Source organism: Homalodisca vitripennis, chromosome 2 (genome assembly GCF_021130785.1).
Source record: "Homalodisca vitripennis isolate AUS2020 chromosome 2, UT_GWSS_2.1, whole genome shotgun sequence".
Lineage (NCBI taxonomy): Eukaryota > Metazoa > Arthropoda > Insecta > Hemiptera > Cicadellidae > Homalodisca > Homalodisca vitripennis.
In genome coordinates this window covers 31,284,259-31,303,989 of record NC_060208.1, presented here as the reverse complement: position 1 = coordinate 31,303,989, position 19,731 = coordinate 31,284,259, and the positions used below count along the sequence as shown (strand labels likewise).

The 19,731-nt window shown below is 31.0% G+C and overlaps 1 protein-coding gene across 1 annotated transcript in view; it reads right to left on the bottom strand.

Annotated features, from left to right (window-relative positions):
* The window catches only part of LOC124356234 (prion-like-(Q/N-rich) domain-bearing protein 25), a 102,039-nt gene that overhangs the window by 67,368 nt on the left and 14,940 nt on the right, over positions 1-19,731 (bottom strand). Inside the window, exons 2-4 of the mRNA XM_046807419.1 lie at positions 7,498-7,593; positions 3,527-3,610; positions 808-900 (exon numbers count right to left, since the gene is read on the bottom strand). Coding sequence (XP_046663375.1) covers positions 808-900; positions 3,527-3,610; positions 7,498-7,593 — 273 coding nt within the window. The remainder of the gene's footprint in view (positions 1-807; positions 901-3,526; positions 3,611-7,497; positions 7,594-19,731) is intronic.

Genomic DNA, 19,731 nt, shown 5'->3' with positions numbered 1-19,731 from the left:
GAAGCTGGAGTTAAATTCAACACTCTTTAAATTTCAATATTTAAAAAACTGTAATTAAAATACTATTATTCATATTTAGCTTATATAACCAGAGCTTTAATGAATACTTCGCTACTTTATGAAAAGTTTAAGTCTTGTAGAGCAATCTAGAGCGTTGTTAATATTAGCATTGTGGACTATCCTAACATACACTTACCTCGTATATTGGGCACAGTTCTTTTTGAGACCATATATTTTGAATTTAATTTTAATTTTTAACGAAACATTACATACATAAAAGATGAATATTACTCCAGATTCCAGCAGTCAAGTCTGAGACAATGTCAGGTACCAGACGCTGCAATAAAAGGAAGGTGAACTGGAACTAAACTCAACGTTCAAATTGAATCAACCCTTCCTGCCACAACCACATTTTAATATTATACTTTACTATACTGTTCATTTAAAACAGAAGGTTAACTATTCAGTCGTAATATTAAGTTTTTAATCTTATTATAGTATCATGGATAAGACAATTTCGTAACCTGTGATATTAATAACAATAAATTCAGTTTATTTGTGCAAGATCAGATCATATAAAAATAATCCGATAGCATTTGAGGCAGTTTTACTAACGGCTGATTACGGTATGACGTAGCCTATGTTTATGTTCACAAGCATAAATCGAGAACACAACAAGCAAGTTGTGTGTCAATTCCATATAAACCCTTTCAAAGGCATGCACTTTAAAAAATTAAACACTTATTATTTAAAGCTAATTAAAGAATGCATGAGTATATATAGAATAATTATGTATATTAAACTTACAGGTAAGTGATTCGGTGTACATTTAGGAGGTGGAGGTTGGGTGCAGGTACTGTTATAACAGTGATTGCAACAGCAATCCTCATGGAACAAACACTGCAATAAATGCACTAATTAGTAACCAGTGATATACTCTAATTATTCAACAGAATTAGCATCTTTATTTTTTTTTCAATTAGTGGCAATAACTATCAAGATGGATAACTGTTAAAATTTACATTAAAATATATTTTTTAACGTACAGCAACTGTACGTTTTATGAGAGTGTTAAAATCTTAAATTTGTTATAAGGCGCTTGAAAATTTAATACAACAAAGGTCGCAATTTATTAAATGTTAAAAGAAATCAGCTTAAACAGAGGAATCCAATTAAGACAATTAGTTTAAAGCATCATGTAAGCTAAATATTCTCCCAATGAGTAAAAAGCACCCCACAACCCTTAGTTTCAGTTTTAATTCAGACTTTTTGTGATGCACATTAGGCACCAAAACGTCGACATTAAGGGTCAGACCTGCACCAAACGCCGACCGATGCGGTTGGGTGCAGGAGGTTCACGCATGATCCGTGCACCGTGGATCCATTATTGTGTGACAAATTATTATATTATGTAAAAATAACAGTTTTAAACTGTATTTTGATCCTAGTTTTAACCAGTTTAATTATTCTGTCAATGCATTTTTATAAGAGTCTTGTTTGCGTAGGCCTGCAAAAACACGAACGGCTCTTTTTTTAAATACAAACACTACTATTATTCTGTTTTAGGGTAGCCGCCCAAAGACCGATAAACCCTATCTCGGGCGTTACTCAAAAAGAGAGCAGTAAATAAGTTTAAGTAACGGCTTTGCAGTAAATAAGTTCGTGTTACAGCTCCGCTCCTTGGGCTTCCAAACTGTAGGATCGGCGGAAGTTTAAGTTGGTGCTATCCCGTTCAAAAATATTTCTGAAATCTGCAATAATAATAAGAATAAGTCAGAGTTTTTGCACCATAATTCTTCTAACTGCACCAGACGCACAATCTTCTGGGTTCAAAAATGGATACTGTTGAGCATCATGTAAGTAAATACTTTCAAATTTCATTCGTACCTCAAGTCTTGGTATCCAATATTATCGAATTATTAAATCGTAAAATAAGTGATTTCGTGGTTTTCAACGAGATTTTGTTCTTGGTTATGAAAACTTATAAGAATTACTGGGCGTGGAACGGATCGGAACAATAATCTCTAGTACTGCACAGAAATGGGCGATGTACTACTTCCAACGAGATTTAGTCTTTCATTTCTAACCAAATGTTTTCATAATTATTATAAATCATTATATTTTCAACAGGATATGATATGCATATTTAACTATTATATTTTGAGCAAATGGACATATATTCAATATAATTGTCCTCTAAAGGGTATTTTATCAAGAAGAAATTTTATATTATATTTACTGGACCATTCCTAGATATTAATAGATAATAACTCACTTAATACTGATTTGGAACTCATAGGTTCTTGTCATGAAGCGTTTAATAACACATACTTTACTTCATGTTCTGTCATTTTCTCTGCGACAGTTAATTTGAATTATTCCGTATTTTGCCATGTCCATCAATAATTCTACTCTTTTTTTCTGTAAGGAGAAATACCACTCTTTTAAAAAGCAAGTAACAGAAATATGCCACTATCGCCAGAGTATTCTGTAATTTGCAAACTAAAGGTTTAAAATATTACTATCTACAATTTGATTAAAAACAAATTGGACCAAGTTCTAACACTTCCAGTTTAAAAAAACGAAGAAGTTCTACCTCAAAATGAAATTTTAGTTCTAAATGTAACATTTCTTAACTCAAAGAAACAAATTTCATAAGACCAAAAAACAAAAATATTGCTATTGTGACAATTATTTCATAGTATTATACAATGATTTCACGTAATATCAATAAAATAATTTGTCGCTGATGAGTTACTGAAAGAATATGCAAATTAGTATAAAGAAAACACCATACTGAATACTAAGTTGTCACAAGTTTGTTTGCTTATATTATTATATATAATATTATATATATATATATATATATATATATATATATATATATTGAATCGCAAAAAGTACTTGCTCCGCCGGGAGTCGAACCCGGATCTCTCACTTGCCGGGTGAATGTGCTACCATTACACCACAGAGCGCTTACTTTTTCCGATTAAATTATTTTGTATTTGGCCGTATCTGTCACATATGCGTTTTTAAATAAGCAAACTAACATATGATCGGAAGACCAAATACCTATCAAACGACTTTTATTTACATTAAATTGTATAAATGGCAATAGTCTTATTTAATTTCAATAAACATTGATATAATATGTATTACTTTGTATATATATATATATATATATATATATATATACAAAAAACACATAATACATATATATACACATATTATTATATATTGTTTGTTGTTTATATATATATATATATATATAATCATTTGTAAAAACTCATAATGACTAAAAGTAATTGCTCCGCAGGGATTCAAACCCATCATATGTTAGTTTGGTTATTTAAACGCATATGTGACAGAAATACAAAATAATTTAATCGTAAAAAGTAAGGGCTCTGTGGTATAATGGTAGCGCACTCACCCAGCAAATAAGAGATTCAGATTCGAGTCCCGGCGGAGAGAGAGAGAGAGAGAGAGAGAGATTATGTGTAAACTTAATAGCAAATCATATACTTACTTCTTCATGCTCTAATCTGCAAAAAGGACTGATACATTGATAGTTTATACATTTTTTTCCGCAGCAGTGCTCATTGTCATAACACTGCAATAATAATAAATACATATTAAATCTCAGAATAATAATGAAGCACTTAATAAAAATACATAAAAATTTGCACTTTTTACTTTATATATATATATATATATATATATATATATATATATATATATATATATATACACACAATATATACGGTATATATATATATATATATATATATATATGTATATATATATATATATATGTATATATATATATATATATAATACTACAGGTAGTAATCAGTCGTTTGAACAGACTGGTTGGTTCGGCCCGCAGGTCTTATCACTGGAGGCATATGCCTTTACAAAGTTTCGCCTCATAGTTTGCATTCGTCAGTTTCACAGTCATCGCAATGAGGGGTATCGCACGACACCCACCCATCCCCCAACCCACACAGTGGCACTAGTAAAGTAACAGTGAATGGTCGACCGAGTATCACCTCCATGTGGCTATACCTAGGTGTAGACCATTACAGTTTTGATATGTAATTGACTGATCGTGAGAATATACGATTGTTTAAAAAATTGAGTTGATGAAAACCGTTTGGAATTATGTAGAGGTGCATTGAGTATAGATTTCTAAATAAAATTTAATGGATCAATGCAGGTTTTTTTACTCCCTTCCCCAAGCTATGATAACATATTATATAAAAATATACTGAACATCTGAAAATGAACAACTAGTTTATTTTTATTTTTTTATTTCCCCAAACTGAAAAAACAGTAAATCATTGTTCTAAGTTTAGATTTTCAATAATTAATGTGAAGTTCCCATCTAAGCTTTTTATTGACAATTATAAAAAAGCACTTGTAATGGTCCACCCTGTAGATAGGTAGGCAGTAGCAGCCGAATCGCCTCCCAAGTGAAGCATTAATATTGTAGCTCTGCGGGTGGCTCACTCATATTTTTAACACGATTGGTAAATACGTTGGTTTACTGATGTTCATTGTTAAAATTGTAGTATGAAACCAATTTTGAATTAGAATTACCTCGTTCGAAGCAACCTTATAAACTTCTTACCATGTTTTCCCCTTAAAACCAATTAATGTGTCGTCTGCGAACAGTTGTAATGTTCCAGTTATATTTGTTATGTCGTTTATATAAACGAGAAAAAGTATCGGACCCAGAATACTCCCTTGAATGACACCGTAATTAAATTCCAATGGAGCACTATTTCGATTATTTATTGTCACAAATTTATGTCTTTCGTAAGTTGTCTCGCTTTCCAATCGCTCTAATTAGGTCTGATGTAACCGATAGTTTAATTTTTTGTTGCGATTACTCTATCTTTGACATTTTTGAGTACGCTATTTTAAATTTTCAAAAACATCGAAAATGCTTCTTAACACTTATTAACATCTTGCTCTGCAAGAATATAGTCCCAGGACTGAGTCACCAGTAGTCGATGCAGTTCATTGTAGTTTGTCGAGGTAAGTGCTAATCGCGATATCAGTGTGGAGCCGGCATTTCAACAAGAGAGGCCCCTACCATGTACTTTACCCATCCTGAAAATCTTATCACCCCTAAAGGTCATAAAATAAATGCAATGGGGTTCCTCAAGTCCCTAATCAAGTAAAAAAGGACGTGGATACTTTTTGAAGTGAAAACTTCTTTAGGCGCGTTGAGCGTTTTGGTAGAGGGTAAAATCCTCGGTTCGCGTCACCGACATGCTAATGATACTAACCTGCATGAAAAAGTCAGTCTCGCTGTGTTTTTTAACCGTAGACTTGGCCGCGGACTACTAACCTGCATGAAAAAGTCAGTCTCGCTGTGTTAAAACTGTCCCGGCGGAGTATGAAAACAGACTGAGAAAATCAGTGACCTTTACGGCTTCCTCTCGCGATTTAAAAGTGAAGCCAATGTCGTACAATTCTGTAAGATGCGTCAAATTAAAGCTCTTAATATTGGCAATCTATTGGTTACATTTTTAAATATTAAAAAAATTTTGAAATGATTTTTATTATTGTTTACATTTTACATAGCGTTTTACAATGACAAGAAAAAAGTAGTAAGCGAGGATTTTTTTTATTTTTTGGTCAGACAAAATTTTTCAGCGAGAAAGTTGTGTGAAAATAGATGAATATTTTTTTTTGTAATTTATCATTTTTTTATTGGAAGTTTAGTTTAGCCTGTAGTAGCGTATGAAGTGATGAGTGAACGTTTCTGCCGGAACTGTAGTTGGCGCATTGGCTCACTGATACCGTATTAACTCAATAAATTAGTTTATTGTGCAATAAAAATACCTTTACGAAAGAACCAAGTTAATTTAACTAATTTATTAGTTTTAAAAATATCGTGGGTTTAATTGTTATTGCAATTATATACTTTATCCGTAGCAATAACTGTATTATTTACAACGGTGTTCAACTCACTGTTGTTCACTCGGTGTTTACTCACTTATAAATGAATAATGAAAACAACGAATATATTTTTTAAACATTTTTAATATTTGTTCGAATATTTGTATTTAAAATTTAGCATTATTCATTTTAATTATGTTTTTAATATTTAACCTCTTCATCATGAAATGAGTATTATTACGGTATAAGATTTATCTTACTAGCGTGGTAAAATAGATTTCTAGTTATTTGATAATATTTTTTCGTGGATTTTAAAATTGGAAAATTAAAAACGCGTCACATTTACAATTACAGATGTACTGCTACTATAACGTATTGTTAATTACTCTCAACTTAATAGTTCCGTTTTCACTTCTATCGGCAGTCCCACGACTGCTATTTTTTTATTAATATAAACTTTGGAAACTATATTAATTTGTTTCTGGCTATGATTTTACGCCTCTGGTTTTACGAATATAATTTATTGACATTTATTTTTTAAACATCAATCTGGATTTTTGAATACGTGGTTTTCAAATCGACTGGGAGTACAGGTAAACAAGAGGCTGCCATATTTTTGACGTAGAAAACTATTACAATTTGGTAACTGTGGAGTAAATAGTATTTACGACAGGATCATACAATTTTTAATAATGGTACTTTATCACCAGCGATTTAATTACAATTCCCAGTTGTAAACTAGTGGATTTCCTAATACTATAAATAATAAGTTTAGAAAAAATTATGAAATGTTCTCCAGACATAAGTTTTATACTTAATTATTCATTAAAGCTTTGGGCAAAGACTGAACTTTTTAATGTTTACACTTTTTACAACTTTTTACACAACACTGAATGCATCAGTCTGTGTTTTATGTCAATTGCAAGTTGGAAATTCACATAAATTTATGTATAATGAATTATTTAACTATCAGAATGTGTAAATTTAATTATTGTTCGTTCATTATAGAATAGCAATACTTTGGGTAATGTATATTTTTGTGGTAAAACACTTGATAGTTTAGTAGCTACAGGCTTTGAAATTTAAATGAAACGCCATTTATACTTGGTCAACGTTAATCCGTGTCCCTCAATATAATTTAGCTGATTAGCTTTTAAGTAACCAAACTATCCGCAGAACGTTTAGAGAGGATTAAACCTGGCTGAGGATAATTAAAATCTAGAAGTCACCCATTAGGCTGGGTGGCATTCTTCTGAATTTCTAAAAGCTGTCAAACTTGTTATCAATCCAACTGACTGTCCATCTTCAAGGACATTTCGAGTATAAAATCAGCTGCAGAAATGTTTCACCTAACTTCAGGGAAGTCTGCTACACGACACGTAAATGGAACTCCTACTTTGTTGTATACTAGATATACCTATTACAATACTTAATGCAAACGTATCAGTAAAACATTTTAAGTTTTTGAAATTCAAGATCTGTTTCCTATAACATATGAGATATCTACTTATTTTCATGATCTTCCCAAAATACTAGCAAGTTTTGCGCTTACAGCGTGTGAATGAATGTATGGAAGCAATTACTTACCGTATCACCGATATTTTTGCAAGGCGCTGGAGTATTGTACGATTTGCATGTTCCATATATGCAGTTCCCAAAACAGCATTGATTATTTCTGAAACACTGTTTAGGAAACATAAGCAATTATAAGAATTCATTGGGAAAACCTAATATAAGATTAACACTTAGGAACTTGAGTAATTGAACATGAAAACCTGAAGTGTTTGCGAAAGCTGCTGTAAAAGTTTTGTTTGAGATAAAAACACATTCATCTTAGTAAAAACCCCATAGCTAGATAATACAAATATTACCAATTTAACTACTGATGTACGTTGCATAAATAAAACACAACGTTTAATGGATAGTATTCAATCCTGTTCCTATCCAGGCGTCGTAAAGCCATAAATTATACATTTAAGAAAGCTCAAAAAATTTAAAATCTAATGAAAGTATAGTGGTACTCTCGCCAAATTCTAACTGAGGTCAGAACAATATTACATCAAAAACAATTAGATGTTAAGGCAGTCAGCATAAGCACAAACCAAATTAATACACAAAACAAAAAAACTGTACACGCACGCCCTGCACTCAGTAGAGAAGGTGAGAGACTAAGGAAAATCCATACCCACACTTCTTTGGCACGTTAACTGAAATGGGGAACACTGGGAGAGTGTAATGGGCAGATAGCTCAGGTCTTACATTTTTGTACTTGATAAAAGTAGAAATACTTTGTACACCAAAGTGTATTTATCCATTTGGGAATCTACAATAGGTTTATATCAGCGACATGTTAGTAGTCGAAAATTCCGATGTATTTGGATGTATTGTTGACACAGTTCTAGTTTAATGTCGAAGATTAATATTGGAGGCCTCCTCAGTATGAAGGGGTTTCTCTTAGGGCAAGAAGCTAAGAAATTGTACCTAGCCCTTAAAGGACTTTTGTCCTGCTTCCGGAGTGACTTTATTCGAGATGTGTAAGGTTGGGGTTGGGGGCCGACTGATTATTCTCAGTCATGTCTCCTTAGAAGAAGGGAAAGCCAGCTCTGTACCAGCGTCTCCAATCAAAGCAAACAGGGGGTGGCACGCCTATGTCTTGGCTAGCAACAGCCCTTAACACTTAGAGAGCCTCACCAACTCCAACAGTCATCTCCCGCAGTAAACCTTTCGATCTATCCTTGCACCCCATTAACTCGTCATTTGGGGTTAGCGATGTACCGTAACTGGACATCCATAAGGTTGCCCAGATTAAGTAACACATCGGTTTTTGCCGTACCCAAAAAAGAGGCTTTCTGTTTAGTGCAAATTGGAATGTACGTATATGTTTGAATACTATTTAAAGTATTGTATTTTTATGTTATCACGAATAGTACATTTTTTAAACTAAAGCGATTTTAATTGATAGAAAACTTATTTACAGTGCTAAGAACTAACATACGCAGCTGCAGTTTCTACTAAAATGTAACAATGACGAGACTCAGGTAATCTACGATGAATGAGCTACGTTATATTGTAACATTGATAAATAAAGACGAATGTTTACTGTTAATTTTAATTAAATAATTTTTTTCTCTGAGTTTATTAATATTATTTTAGTGAAAGAGCACAAAATTCATATGCGGTGACTAATCAGCCTAATGCTATTTTATATTTCATTAAATTAAACAGTTAATTTCTTAAATTTACTTTGTATAGAACAAAAATATGTTCTTAAAGTAAAACAAAATCAAACTGCGGCACACGTATTTTAAATTCACATCTATTGTCTTTAATCAACAACCTATCCAAATTTATTGGAATTTCTTTGAATCTACACCGTTCTTCGAAGGGTAAATGCTAGAATCAGTTTTTAGCACCTCAAAATCATGGGTGCTGTCTTTCTACCTTGTAAAATATGGTAGATATCTCAATTTCAGAACCATAAGGTCCATGATTACAGCTCATTACATAATATAAGAGTAACCCTTCCTGTTTCTACACTTTCTAGGTGTTGTAGGAAAAACGATCGGGATTTGGTACCGTTTAAAAACTAGGAAATTTATAATTTGTGAAAATATAGGCTACTTTTTGGTTTTAGTAATGCACTAAGGATTTGAGAATTTGATAGCAAGTGATGCCTTTTCTGTGGAAACAGCTGTTATGCAAGGAACGCAAGGCAATGTTTCCAAGCTGTTATAATATATTTTAAGCGCTAGGGTCAAAAACTCTAAGCCTTGGTGAAAGGGAAGTAATTATTTTAAAAACAGTTAAAACAAAGCTTTTTAAAAATAAAAATCTCTCTTTAAATTCTTATTCATGCCGTTGTTTGAATGGATTGTAATTATAAATATAGCCTTCCTGTATGTGTGTAGGGCAATATTTGATGCAATCTAAAAATTCTGACATTTTAATGAAGTACAGTGGTCACCAGCCACTCTTTTACCACTTTCTCCCTGTTTCTTTCATTCAATTGTCACTCGTTATTGACTAATCAACAATGTTTAAATACCAACAATGTCCTAAGATCTCCCAAAAATTAATATTGACAATAATATTTCGCTTTTAAAAAGTTTTCAATTTGTCAATAAATTGAGATTTAGATTTTAAAATAGGTCATCGGCAATTCATGCCCTTGTTCAGCTCACGAAGCGGATTTGCATTACGCTGCCACAAAGGCTTTTCACTATGTAGCGCTATGCATACTCTATACTTTATACTTTAAACTTTATACTCTATACTCTTCTACAAAAACTATTTAACTATGGCTCCCTTGAAAAGGCGTACAGAACTAGGTGACATCGTATATCTTAAAACAGAGAGTTCTTTGTAACGACTCGTCTGGCACCACACATTGTTCAGACGGTTAATTAAAACAGACGATTCCTCAGGGGTCTTACTTCTGACCTGTAATTTTCGTGCAGTTGAAAAACGAACAACAACATGCGGTCTAAGATTCTACAGTTTGTTAGTAGAATCTTGCGAACGACATGACTTTGATTGTTATTGGCTGTGTGGTAGCGAAGCTATCACTTGGTAGACTGGAAATGTTTTTTTTTTTCTTTCTGCTTGTTTGCACAATATCTCGAAAACGGTCTAAGGACTTGAAATGCTGCATGCAGCTTCATTTATATGTGTATATATATATATATATATATATATATATATATAAGTAGATAGTAATATGGGGTTCCTGGCGCACTTTCGGAGCCGACCGAAAAGCAAATGTAAAAATACTGTTTCAATGTACCATAAAGGAAGCTGAGAAATAACACAGCAAATCTCAATGAAAAATTAACCGAATCTACAGTCGTTCGTCTCCAAAAATGCGATCCAGGATCGGCACATTACTATCTACTCTGAGGAATGAAAAATTAACCAAATCTATAGCTGTTTTGCTTCTACTTTCTTAAGCTGTTGCTTTGTAAAATGTTGTCAAATCTGCTACGAATAAAGGAAAAAATCTTTCAATGACCAGTCAGGTGTGCTACTACAGACCGACCCATCACGATAATCGCTTCGCCTGCGTCATATAAAACCGTAGTGATATCACGCCGTGAGAGGCGCAATCGTTGGTTTACAAGCACCATTTTAGTTAAATAAATTTTTCTATCTAAATGGAGCGCGAAAAAATATCATGTCCGTTCTGCAAAATAGAAATTTTAAGAAAAAACTATGATCGCCATTATAATTCTAAAAGTCATGAAAAAAAACAAGCAAATTTTACAATAATGAACTAAATTATTTAAGACAGTGGGCTAGAGAAAATAAAATTGCCGATCACGAAAACATGTTTAATATTGAGAAATTACGTGAATTAAAGAGAAATTTAAAGTTGAAAAGAAAAATCTCGACCTATTTAATGATGAAAAACTTCATTCAATAGCTGAAAAGTTGGCTATCGGTACTAACGATAAAACCAAGTCTGAAATGATCGAAGAAAATTGATAAAACTCTTAAAGTAAAATTCGAAAATATCATTGATGTAGAAGTTTTATCCTCAATACACGGTCTTTTCAAGCAATACATTTTAACAAACTTGAACGACAATTTCCATGTCAATTTACAAATATCTTTCAATTATGCGGTCAGAAATTAAAAGTTTTAATCGAGAAATTTCAAGAAAATGTTAAAAATATGAAGGGCTATCTCTCTTTGGAATGTGAATACAACGATAACTTTAGTGAATGGTGAACCGCAAACATGTCTAATGTATTTTAAACTATCAAAGCAGACGAAATCTTTGACGTAAACGACTTTTTACTAAGCAATTTAATAAATTAACACATCGAGAACAAACGAATAATCCAAATAAAGGTTCCGGATGGACATTTAAAAGTTGTAAACAACTAGTTTTGAGCCTTAACAAACACGAAATGATGAATGCAGGATCATACATCGATTTTACCAAAGAATATCAAAGATAAAAAAGCTTGTATAAATATAAAAAATAGAGATGATTTTTGCTTTATTTATACTCAATAAGATGTTGCTATTGAAAAACCAGAAAGAGACTGTGAACGTGTAAAGCAATACGAAAAATTTGTGAATGACGAAATATTTTCAGGTTTTGAGTATCCAATGTCTCTGAAAGATATACAAATATTTGAAAAAACGAAGCTACAATTCCAAGTATAAGTATCCAACAATGTCTATACCAATGTCTACAGTTTTGATGAAAATATTAACATTGTTCCGTTACAAATTTCTGAAAAAAAATATGACGCTGATAACAAACATTGATTTATTGTATGTTAAACAAGATGATAAATCTCATTATGTTTTGATAACCGATTTAAATAAGCTTGTTTCTTCGCATTGTCTAAACTAAAAGAAAGAAAAATTTTTGTGTAGAAGATGTTTAAGCCATTTTTAACAAATCTGGAGATTTAACAGATCACTTAGAAATTTGTAAAATCATGAAGTTTGTAAGCCAATTATGCCATATTCCAGGTCAAACAACTAAATTTACTAATTATCAAAAGGAAATTTAACCATCCGTACGTAATTTATATGGACTTTGAGAGCATATTAGAAAAAATTCCGAACATGCAAGAACAATCCACAAAGATCGACTACAACCAAGATTCAGAGGCACATTCCTTATGGTTTTACTCTAATATTTAGTGTCTGAATGTGACCAATCGCATTACAAACCGATATGTTATCGTGCCAAAAATGAAGAAGATTTGAAAAAACGTCCCGACAAAATTTGTTTGAAGAACTCAATAAAATATCAAAATACATAGCTAAAAAGTATAATTCTAAGGAACAAAAAACCTATGAAATTGACCGAAGAAGAAGAATTAGCGTACAAAATTCCAGTCTTTGCATATTTGTGAATGTGAGGGTTTTTGATAATCAAACAAGAAAAAAAGTACGAGATCATTGTCATTTAACCGGCAAATTTCGAGGTGCTGCTCAAAATTTATCTTGTAACTTGAATCTCAAAATTTCCTCAAAATATTCCCGTTTTCTGCCACAATATGTCAAATTACGATACTCATTTGTACATAAAAGAATTGGCTAAACAATATGGAAATGTTGATTTGATTGCAAACACCGATGAAAAATATATAAATTATTCTGTAAATTCTGGATATGGCTATGAATTCGAAGGGGGGGTGATAAGCCAGAAAATTCATCAAGTTTTTCGTTTGGAAGACACGTTCAGATTCATGGCCTCGTCTATAGAAAAGTTAGCTAAAAATCTAAAGAAGAAGACTTCAAACATACAAATCATTTTATACAAGATGGACTGAAATGAAATTATAGAAAGACAGCCAAATGACGAAGAAGAAATCTTTTAAAATTCTATCTGGGAAAGGTATATTTCCTTACGAATTTATCGATAGTATTGAAAAACTTGATTACACAGAAGAATTGAGAATTCAAGATTTCTATTCACTTTTGACAGATGAGAGCATATCTGAGAAAGAATTTTCAACACTACTTAAATGTTTGGAACAAATTAAAAAGAGAAAAGATCTAGGAAATTACTCTGATCTCTATAACATTCAAGATGTTCTATTGCTCCCGCTGATATCTTTGAAAATTTTAGAATATTTGTTTGAATTGCTATAGCTTGATCACAGCACACTATCTAACAGCTCCCAGTCTTGCATGGGAATGCTATGTTAAAATTAACGAAGATAGAATTACAATTTAATTTGTGATTATAATATGTATTTGATGAATCGAAAAAGGTATTCGCGGAGGCATTTCACAGTATGTGAAAGCAAATAACAAATATTTAAAAGATTTTGATAAGACAAAGCCCGAAAAACTATTTACTACTATCTCGATGCTAATAACCTTTATGGGGTATGGCCTCATGCAAAGTTTACCATATAACGATATCAAGTGGATGGATCCTAAAACGTATACAAAAGAAGATGGCAAGAAACAATTTTAGAACTCACTGGCGACGGAAGATTATGGCTATATTCTCGAAGTCGATCTTGGATATCCAACAAATTTTACCACGAACATCACAAGGATTTACCTCTTGCTCCAGAACATTTTAAAAACAAACTTTGCACAACTCTACTGGATAAAACTGAATACGTTGTTCATTCGAGAAATTGAAGTTCTATTTGGAACAAGGTATGATTTTGAAACATGTGAATAGAGTATTGCATTCGATCAGAAGCCTTTGATATGAAAGAATACATTGATTTTAACACAAACATGAGAACCAAAGCTACAAGCGACTTTGAAAAGGACTTTTATAAGCTGATGAACAACTCAGTTTTTGGAAAATCTATGGAAAATGTGAGAAAAACAGATGTGATATTAAGCTTGGAAATGAAGAATTTTCAATGAAACAAGCTAAGAAAACAAATTTCAAATGCTTTAACATCTTTGACGACACTGTATAGCGAGTCACATGTACAAACAAAAGGTTTAAATTTAACAAACCGATTTACATAGGAATTTTCAGTTCTCGACCTCTCAAAATTGCTAATGTACGAGTTTTATTACAACAAAATAAAGAAGTTTGATCCTGATTTGAATCTTTACATGGATACAGACAGTTATTTTTCTAGAATTGAAACGAGATCCTTTTAAAATTATAAAGAAAATATAGATGACTTTGATACAAGTGATTATCCCAAAAGATCATGAATGTTTCACTACTAAAAATAAGAAGTAATAGGGAAATTCAAAGATGAGTTTAGTAGCGAAGTTTTAGAAGAATTTTGTGGTTTAAGGTCTAAGATGTACTCGTACAAAATATCTAGATAAAAACCCAGTTAGGTGTAAAGGAATTAAGAGAAGCGTTGTAAATAACAAACAATAAAATATCGAAAACTTGAAGAGATGTTTGTTCGAAGATAAAGAAGAATTTTAGGGAGATGACAGTCATCAAAAGTAATAAACATGAGTTGTACACTGTTACCAATAAACAAGCTGGCACTGAACGCTAAAGATGATAAGAGAATTGTCCTAGAAAATAAGATCGATACAGACCGTATGGCTATAAAAAATGAAGCAAAATCTGATAATTAGACGAATTTAAATAAACTTGGAAACTTTGATATGTAAATGGAAGATGATTTAATTCACTGTCACAAGTGTAAAAAGAAAACGAAAAATATAGATTCTAAAAATTGTTCAAACTCAAAACGGATTGTATAGTATTGCAGCAAAATGTTTCAAAATGTAAGACAAACAAGAGTAAGTTTTATAAAGAATTCCAAATCCAAAACCTGTTAAGCAAGAATTGAAGACTAAAGATGAATAGAGATTGAAGCTCGAGAAATTCATGCACCAGTACGAAAAAAGTTTAAAAAGAGAAAAATTATAACATTAGGAATTGACGATTTTATGGGCAGCAGATTATAGTTATAATGTCTAACTATTCAGATCAAAATGATGGATTCAAGTATATGTTAAATGTTATTGATACTTTCTCAAAATATGCTTGTCAAGAGCTATCAAAAGAAAAAACGGCAAAGGATATTTCAAAAGCTTTCGAAGATATAGTAAAAGACGCGATTAAAGATCAATCACAAACCGCCAAATCTACTTCATACAGATAAGGTTTAGAGTTTACAAAAAATAAAGAATTTAACGAAGTTTTTGAGAAAATACAACATTAAGATTTATCATACTGAAAACGAAGAGAAATCAAGTATTGTAGAGAGATATAACAGAACTCAAAATGAAAGAATGAAGGTTCTTTTTGAGATTAATAAAAACTTTAAAATGGATCGATATTCTTCAAGAAATCGTAAAGAAATATAACGATACTGTTCATAGCACAATCAAAAATGAAGCCTAAAGACGTAGATAATGATGCAGAAAAAGAGTTATTAGAGACCGTTTTTCAAGTATGTTCCACCTGAATTCACCACGAAAACTAAATTTAAAGTCAATGAATCATGAAGAATTGTTAGTAAAAAACAAACATTTTCGAACAAATATAAGAACAATTGGTCAAGAGAAATCTTTGTGATTTATCAAATTAATAACACAGATCCTGTAACTTATAGTATAAAAGATTTAACTTGAAGAAAAATATAACCGGAAAGTTTATTATGAATATGAATTGAAGAAGTCAAAAACTGTAAATATAATTTTTCTATATATAAATGGCACATCAAAAGAAATGTACAAAGTGCAAAGAATTTAAAGATTTAAATGAATTTTATAAGATAAAAATAGGAAACATGGAATGCATTATAATTGCAAAGATTGTGAAAGGGAATATCATAAAGAATTATATGATAAAATAGAAAAATTAACTTTGGAAGATAAAGAATGTTCTTAAATGTAAAGAAACTAAAAAAAATTTCAGAGTTTTAATAGTGATCACTATAGTAGAGATAAGAAAGACTCATATTGTAAAGATTGTGTAAAGAAGAATCACCATAGATTATATTATGAAGATACTCAATGTGAATGTGAAGAACTATAAAATGGTTAAATAATTATCAAAAACATTTACAAACCAAATATCATAAGTTAAGAGTTTAACATTTTTCATCGTGTAATAATTTTTTCTATATACAATAGGAGTCTCAAAAGGAAATGTACAAAGTGTCAAGTCAGATATAGAAAAGACTGTTATTGTAAGGAATTATATGATAAAATGAACAAATTAACTTTAGAAGAGAAAAAGTGTTACTTTTGTAAAGAAATTAAAAATATTTCTGAATTTAATAACAGGCATTGTATAGTAAAGATAGAAAAGATGCTTTTGCAAAGATTGTGCTAAAAAAATTTTCAGCGAAAGTTATAAAAAACGAAACGCCTTGTGAATATGAAAAAAAAATTCTACGATGGTTACCTAGTTTATGCTAAACATTTACAAACAAATATAATAAATCGAGAGTTTAACATTTTCATCGTGTAATTTAGATATTCTATAAATCAGTCGAGATTCTGCCATATTATGTAGTAAAATGATTTCCGTTGTAATAAAAATTCAAAGATTCTTTCATTTGGTTGTAGAGATTGATAGAATTTGGTTCGTCATCAATGAACAAAATCTCTAATTCAGGATAATTTATTTTTAGATGTTTTAATCGGTTTTGGTATTTCTCGTTTCTGAGCTCTGATAACATAATAAGGCCATTCCCACATGTGATTCTTCTTAATTAATACAAAAAACATGGTGCTTTTTCTATCAAAATTTTTTTTACATTTCATATCTCTCTTCATTAATTCCATTCCGCATTCTTGATTATCTCTATTTTCAAGGATTTCATTTGACCTGAAATTTGTAACTGTTTTATTTCATCTTTTAAACTGCTTATTTTCGTTTTCAAGTTTTGTACTCGCCATTATTTTTCTAATACTCGGTAAAACTTCTTTTGTAACCCAATTTTTGAAGATTTTTACCTCTTTTTTATGTGATCTCAAAATTAAAGAATAAAGTCCAGATTCATTGATAAAAAACAGTGTCAGGATGAAGATTGTTTAAGGGCCATTCGAATAGCCCCTTGTTTTTTAAATAAAAAAATATTGAATTTTGTCATCATCTTCAACATTTAATTTAATTGCGTTTTTTGTTTTTTCATAACCTAAGTATTTCACAAACATCTTCTTTAGCCTTAAACCAGATTACATTGTTTTCGTCTACAATCGTTACAATGTCTTTATTATTGAATATAAAGTTGATTATTGAGTAAAGTTCTACAACTGACTCCATTTAGATAGAAAAGAAATTTTTAACTAGTAATTTTTATTTTGAGAATAAAGCCCAGATTCATTGATAAAAACAGTGTCAGGATGAAAGATTTTGAAAGGGTCTATGGCATAGACTCTTGTAATTTATACAATTTCAAAAGTTGTTTTCTTGAAAATTTGAAGGTAAGAACGATTCGTTCCCCCCTTGATTCATCATTCTTTAGACAATCTTAAATATATTGTTGTGTTTTACACTCTCAATATTTAATAAATTTCCCTCAGAGTCTTGAATAGTTAGAACGATTTTTTGAATTCTTTTAATATTTTTTCTAATTTGGAATATAATCGATTTCATTTGGTTTTTCACTGATTTTTGATCCATAAGCAACACTTGGGAAAAAAGTGTACAAAATTTTCAGATTCTTTGTGTAAATGTTCGTAATGATTTTCAAAACTAGGTTCAACGAGATTACAATGTACTTCAATTACATCAAAACGGTTCTAAATTTTTGGCGTTTTATTTCCTAAATATACCTGTTTGGCTCAATAGTTTTCTTGAACAAACCCTAATAAATCTACAATAATTGCTGAAAACATTATTCTTACTGGTGATTTTATTTGAATTTTATTAGAGAGATAATTTTTTTTGCATTTCAAACTTGTTTTCGTCAAAGTTAAAGATTTATCCGATTGTTTGAATGTTTTCAGATAATTTTTAAGGAATTTTTTATTTGATCGAAAGTATAATATCCTTTGTTTAAACCATAGTATTTTGTTATGTTCTTCTCACTAAATCCTATGCAATAAAAGAACTTTCACTAATATTTATTACAAAATTGTCAGAATAAAAACCGCTTAAACCGATAAAAATAATTTGATTCTTCCTCTAAGTGTATAGGGATGTTTCCAAGTTTAAAACTAATTTAGAGCTTTCTGAAGTCAACTTGAAACAGCTTCATTTTCGCAAGCGTTGCTTCAAGATGAAAATCTTCTATTTAAATGGAGAAATTTTCAGCAAAAAAGATCAGATAAAAACTTCAAAACGTTTTGAAGAAAATAAGAAAGATCAACCAATCGATTGTTAATTGTTGGTTCAAGTGAGTGTGGAAAAACAACTTTATTATTGAATTTTATCTACAATAGGTTGATTCCTTATTCCAATTTGTACGTCTTTAGTAAATCTTTAGAACAAGACGCCTATAAAAAATTACAAGAAAGATTTGAAAATATTGAGAAAAACTTAAACAAAAAAATATCACATTTTTATAATTGTTCTGAGGACATAGTTCCGTTAAGCGAATGTAAACCCAATTCGTTAATCATTTTTGATGATTGTATTTTGGAAAATCAGGACGTTATTAAGGAAGATTTCGTAATGTCTCGTCACAAAAACATATCTTTGTATCTATCTTTCCAATGCATTTTCAAAGGTTGATAAACAAGTTATAAGAAATAACCTGAATATGTTGTGTATTTTTAAGCAAGATGATCACTATTCGAGAAAAGATTTATAACAATTATGTGGGATCTGATAGAGTTTTAACCACTTTAATGAATTGTGTGATAAAATTTTGGAAAGAAGACTATGGATTTTTAACTATTAATCTAAACTTTGAAGCCTAAAAAATGTTAAATATTTGAATAAAATTTTCCAATATAAAACGTGTGATAATCTAGTTGTTTTCATGTTTTACGTTCACGTTCCACGTTCACGTTCAATGTTTCACGTTCATGTTTCACGTTCATGTTTCACGTTCACGTTTTTACGTTCCACGTTTCGTGTTCTCGTTTCGTGTTCACGTTTCCACGTTCCACGTTCACGTTTTACGTTTCCGTGTTCTCGTTACGTGTTCACGTTTCCACGTTCCACGTTCACGTTTTACGTTTCCGTGTTCACGTTTCGTGTTCTCGTTTTCACGTTTCGTGTTCACGTTTTCCACGTTCCACGTTTCACGTTTTACGTTCCGTGTTCACGTTTTACGTTCCACGTTTCGTGTATCTCGTTTCGTGTTCACGTTTCCACGTTCCACGTTTACGTTTCAAAATTTTCCTAAATAAATGGCGAACGTAACTTCAGAAGAAGCAAAAAAACTTGATCAAATAGAAAAGAAATTAATCAAAGAATTTAAAGAACAGATTCGAATTGATGAA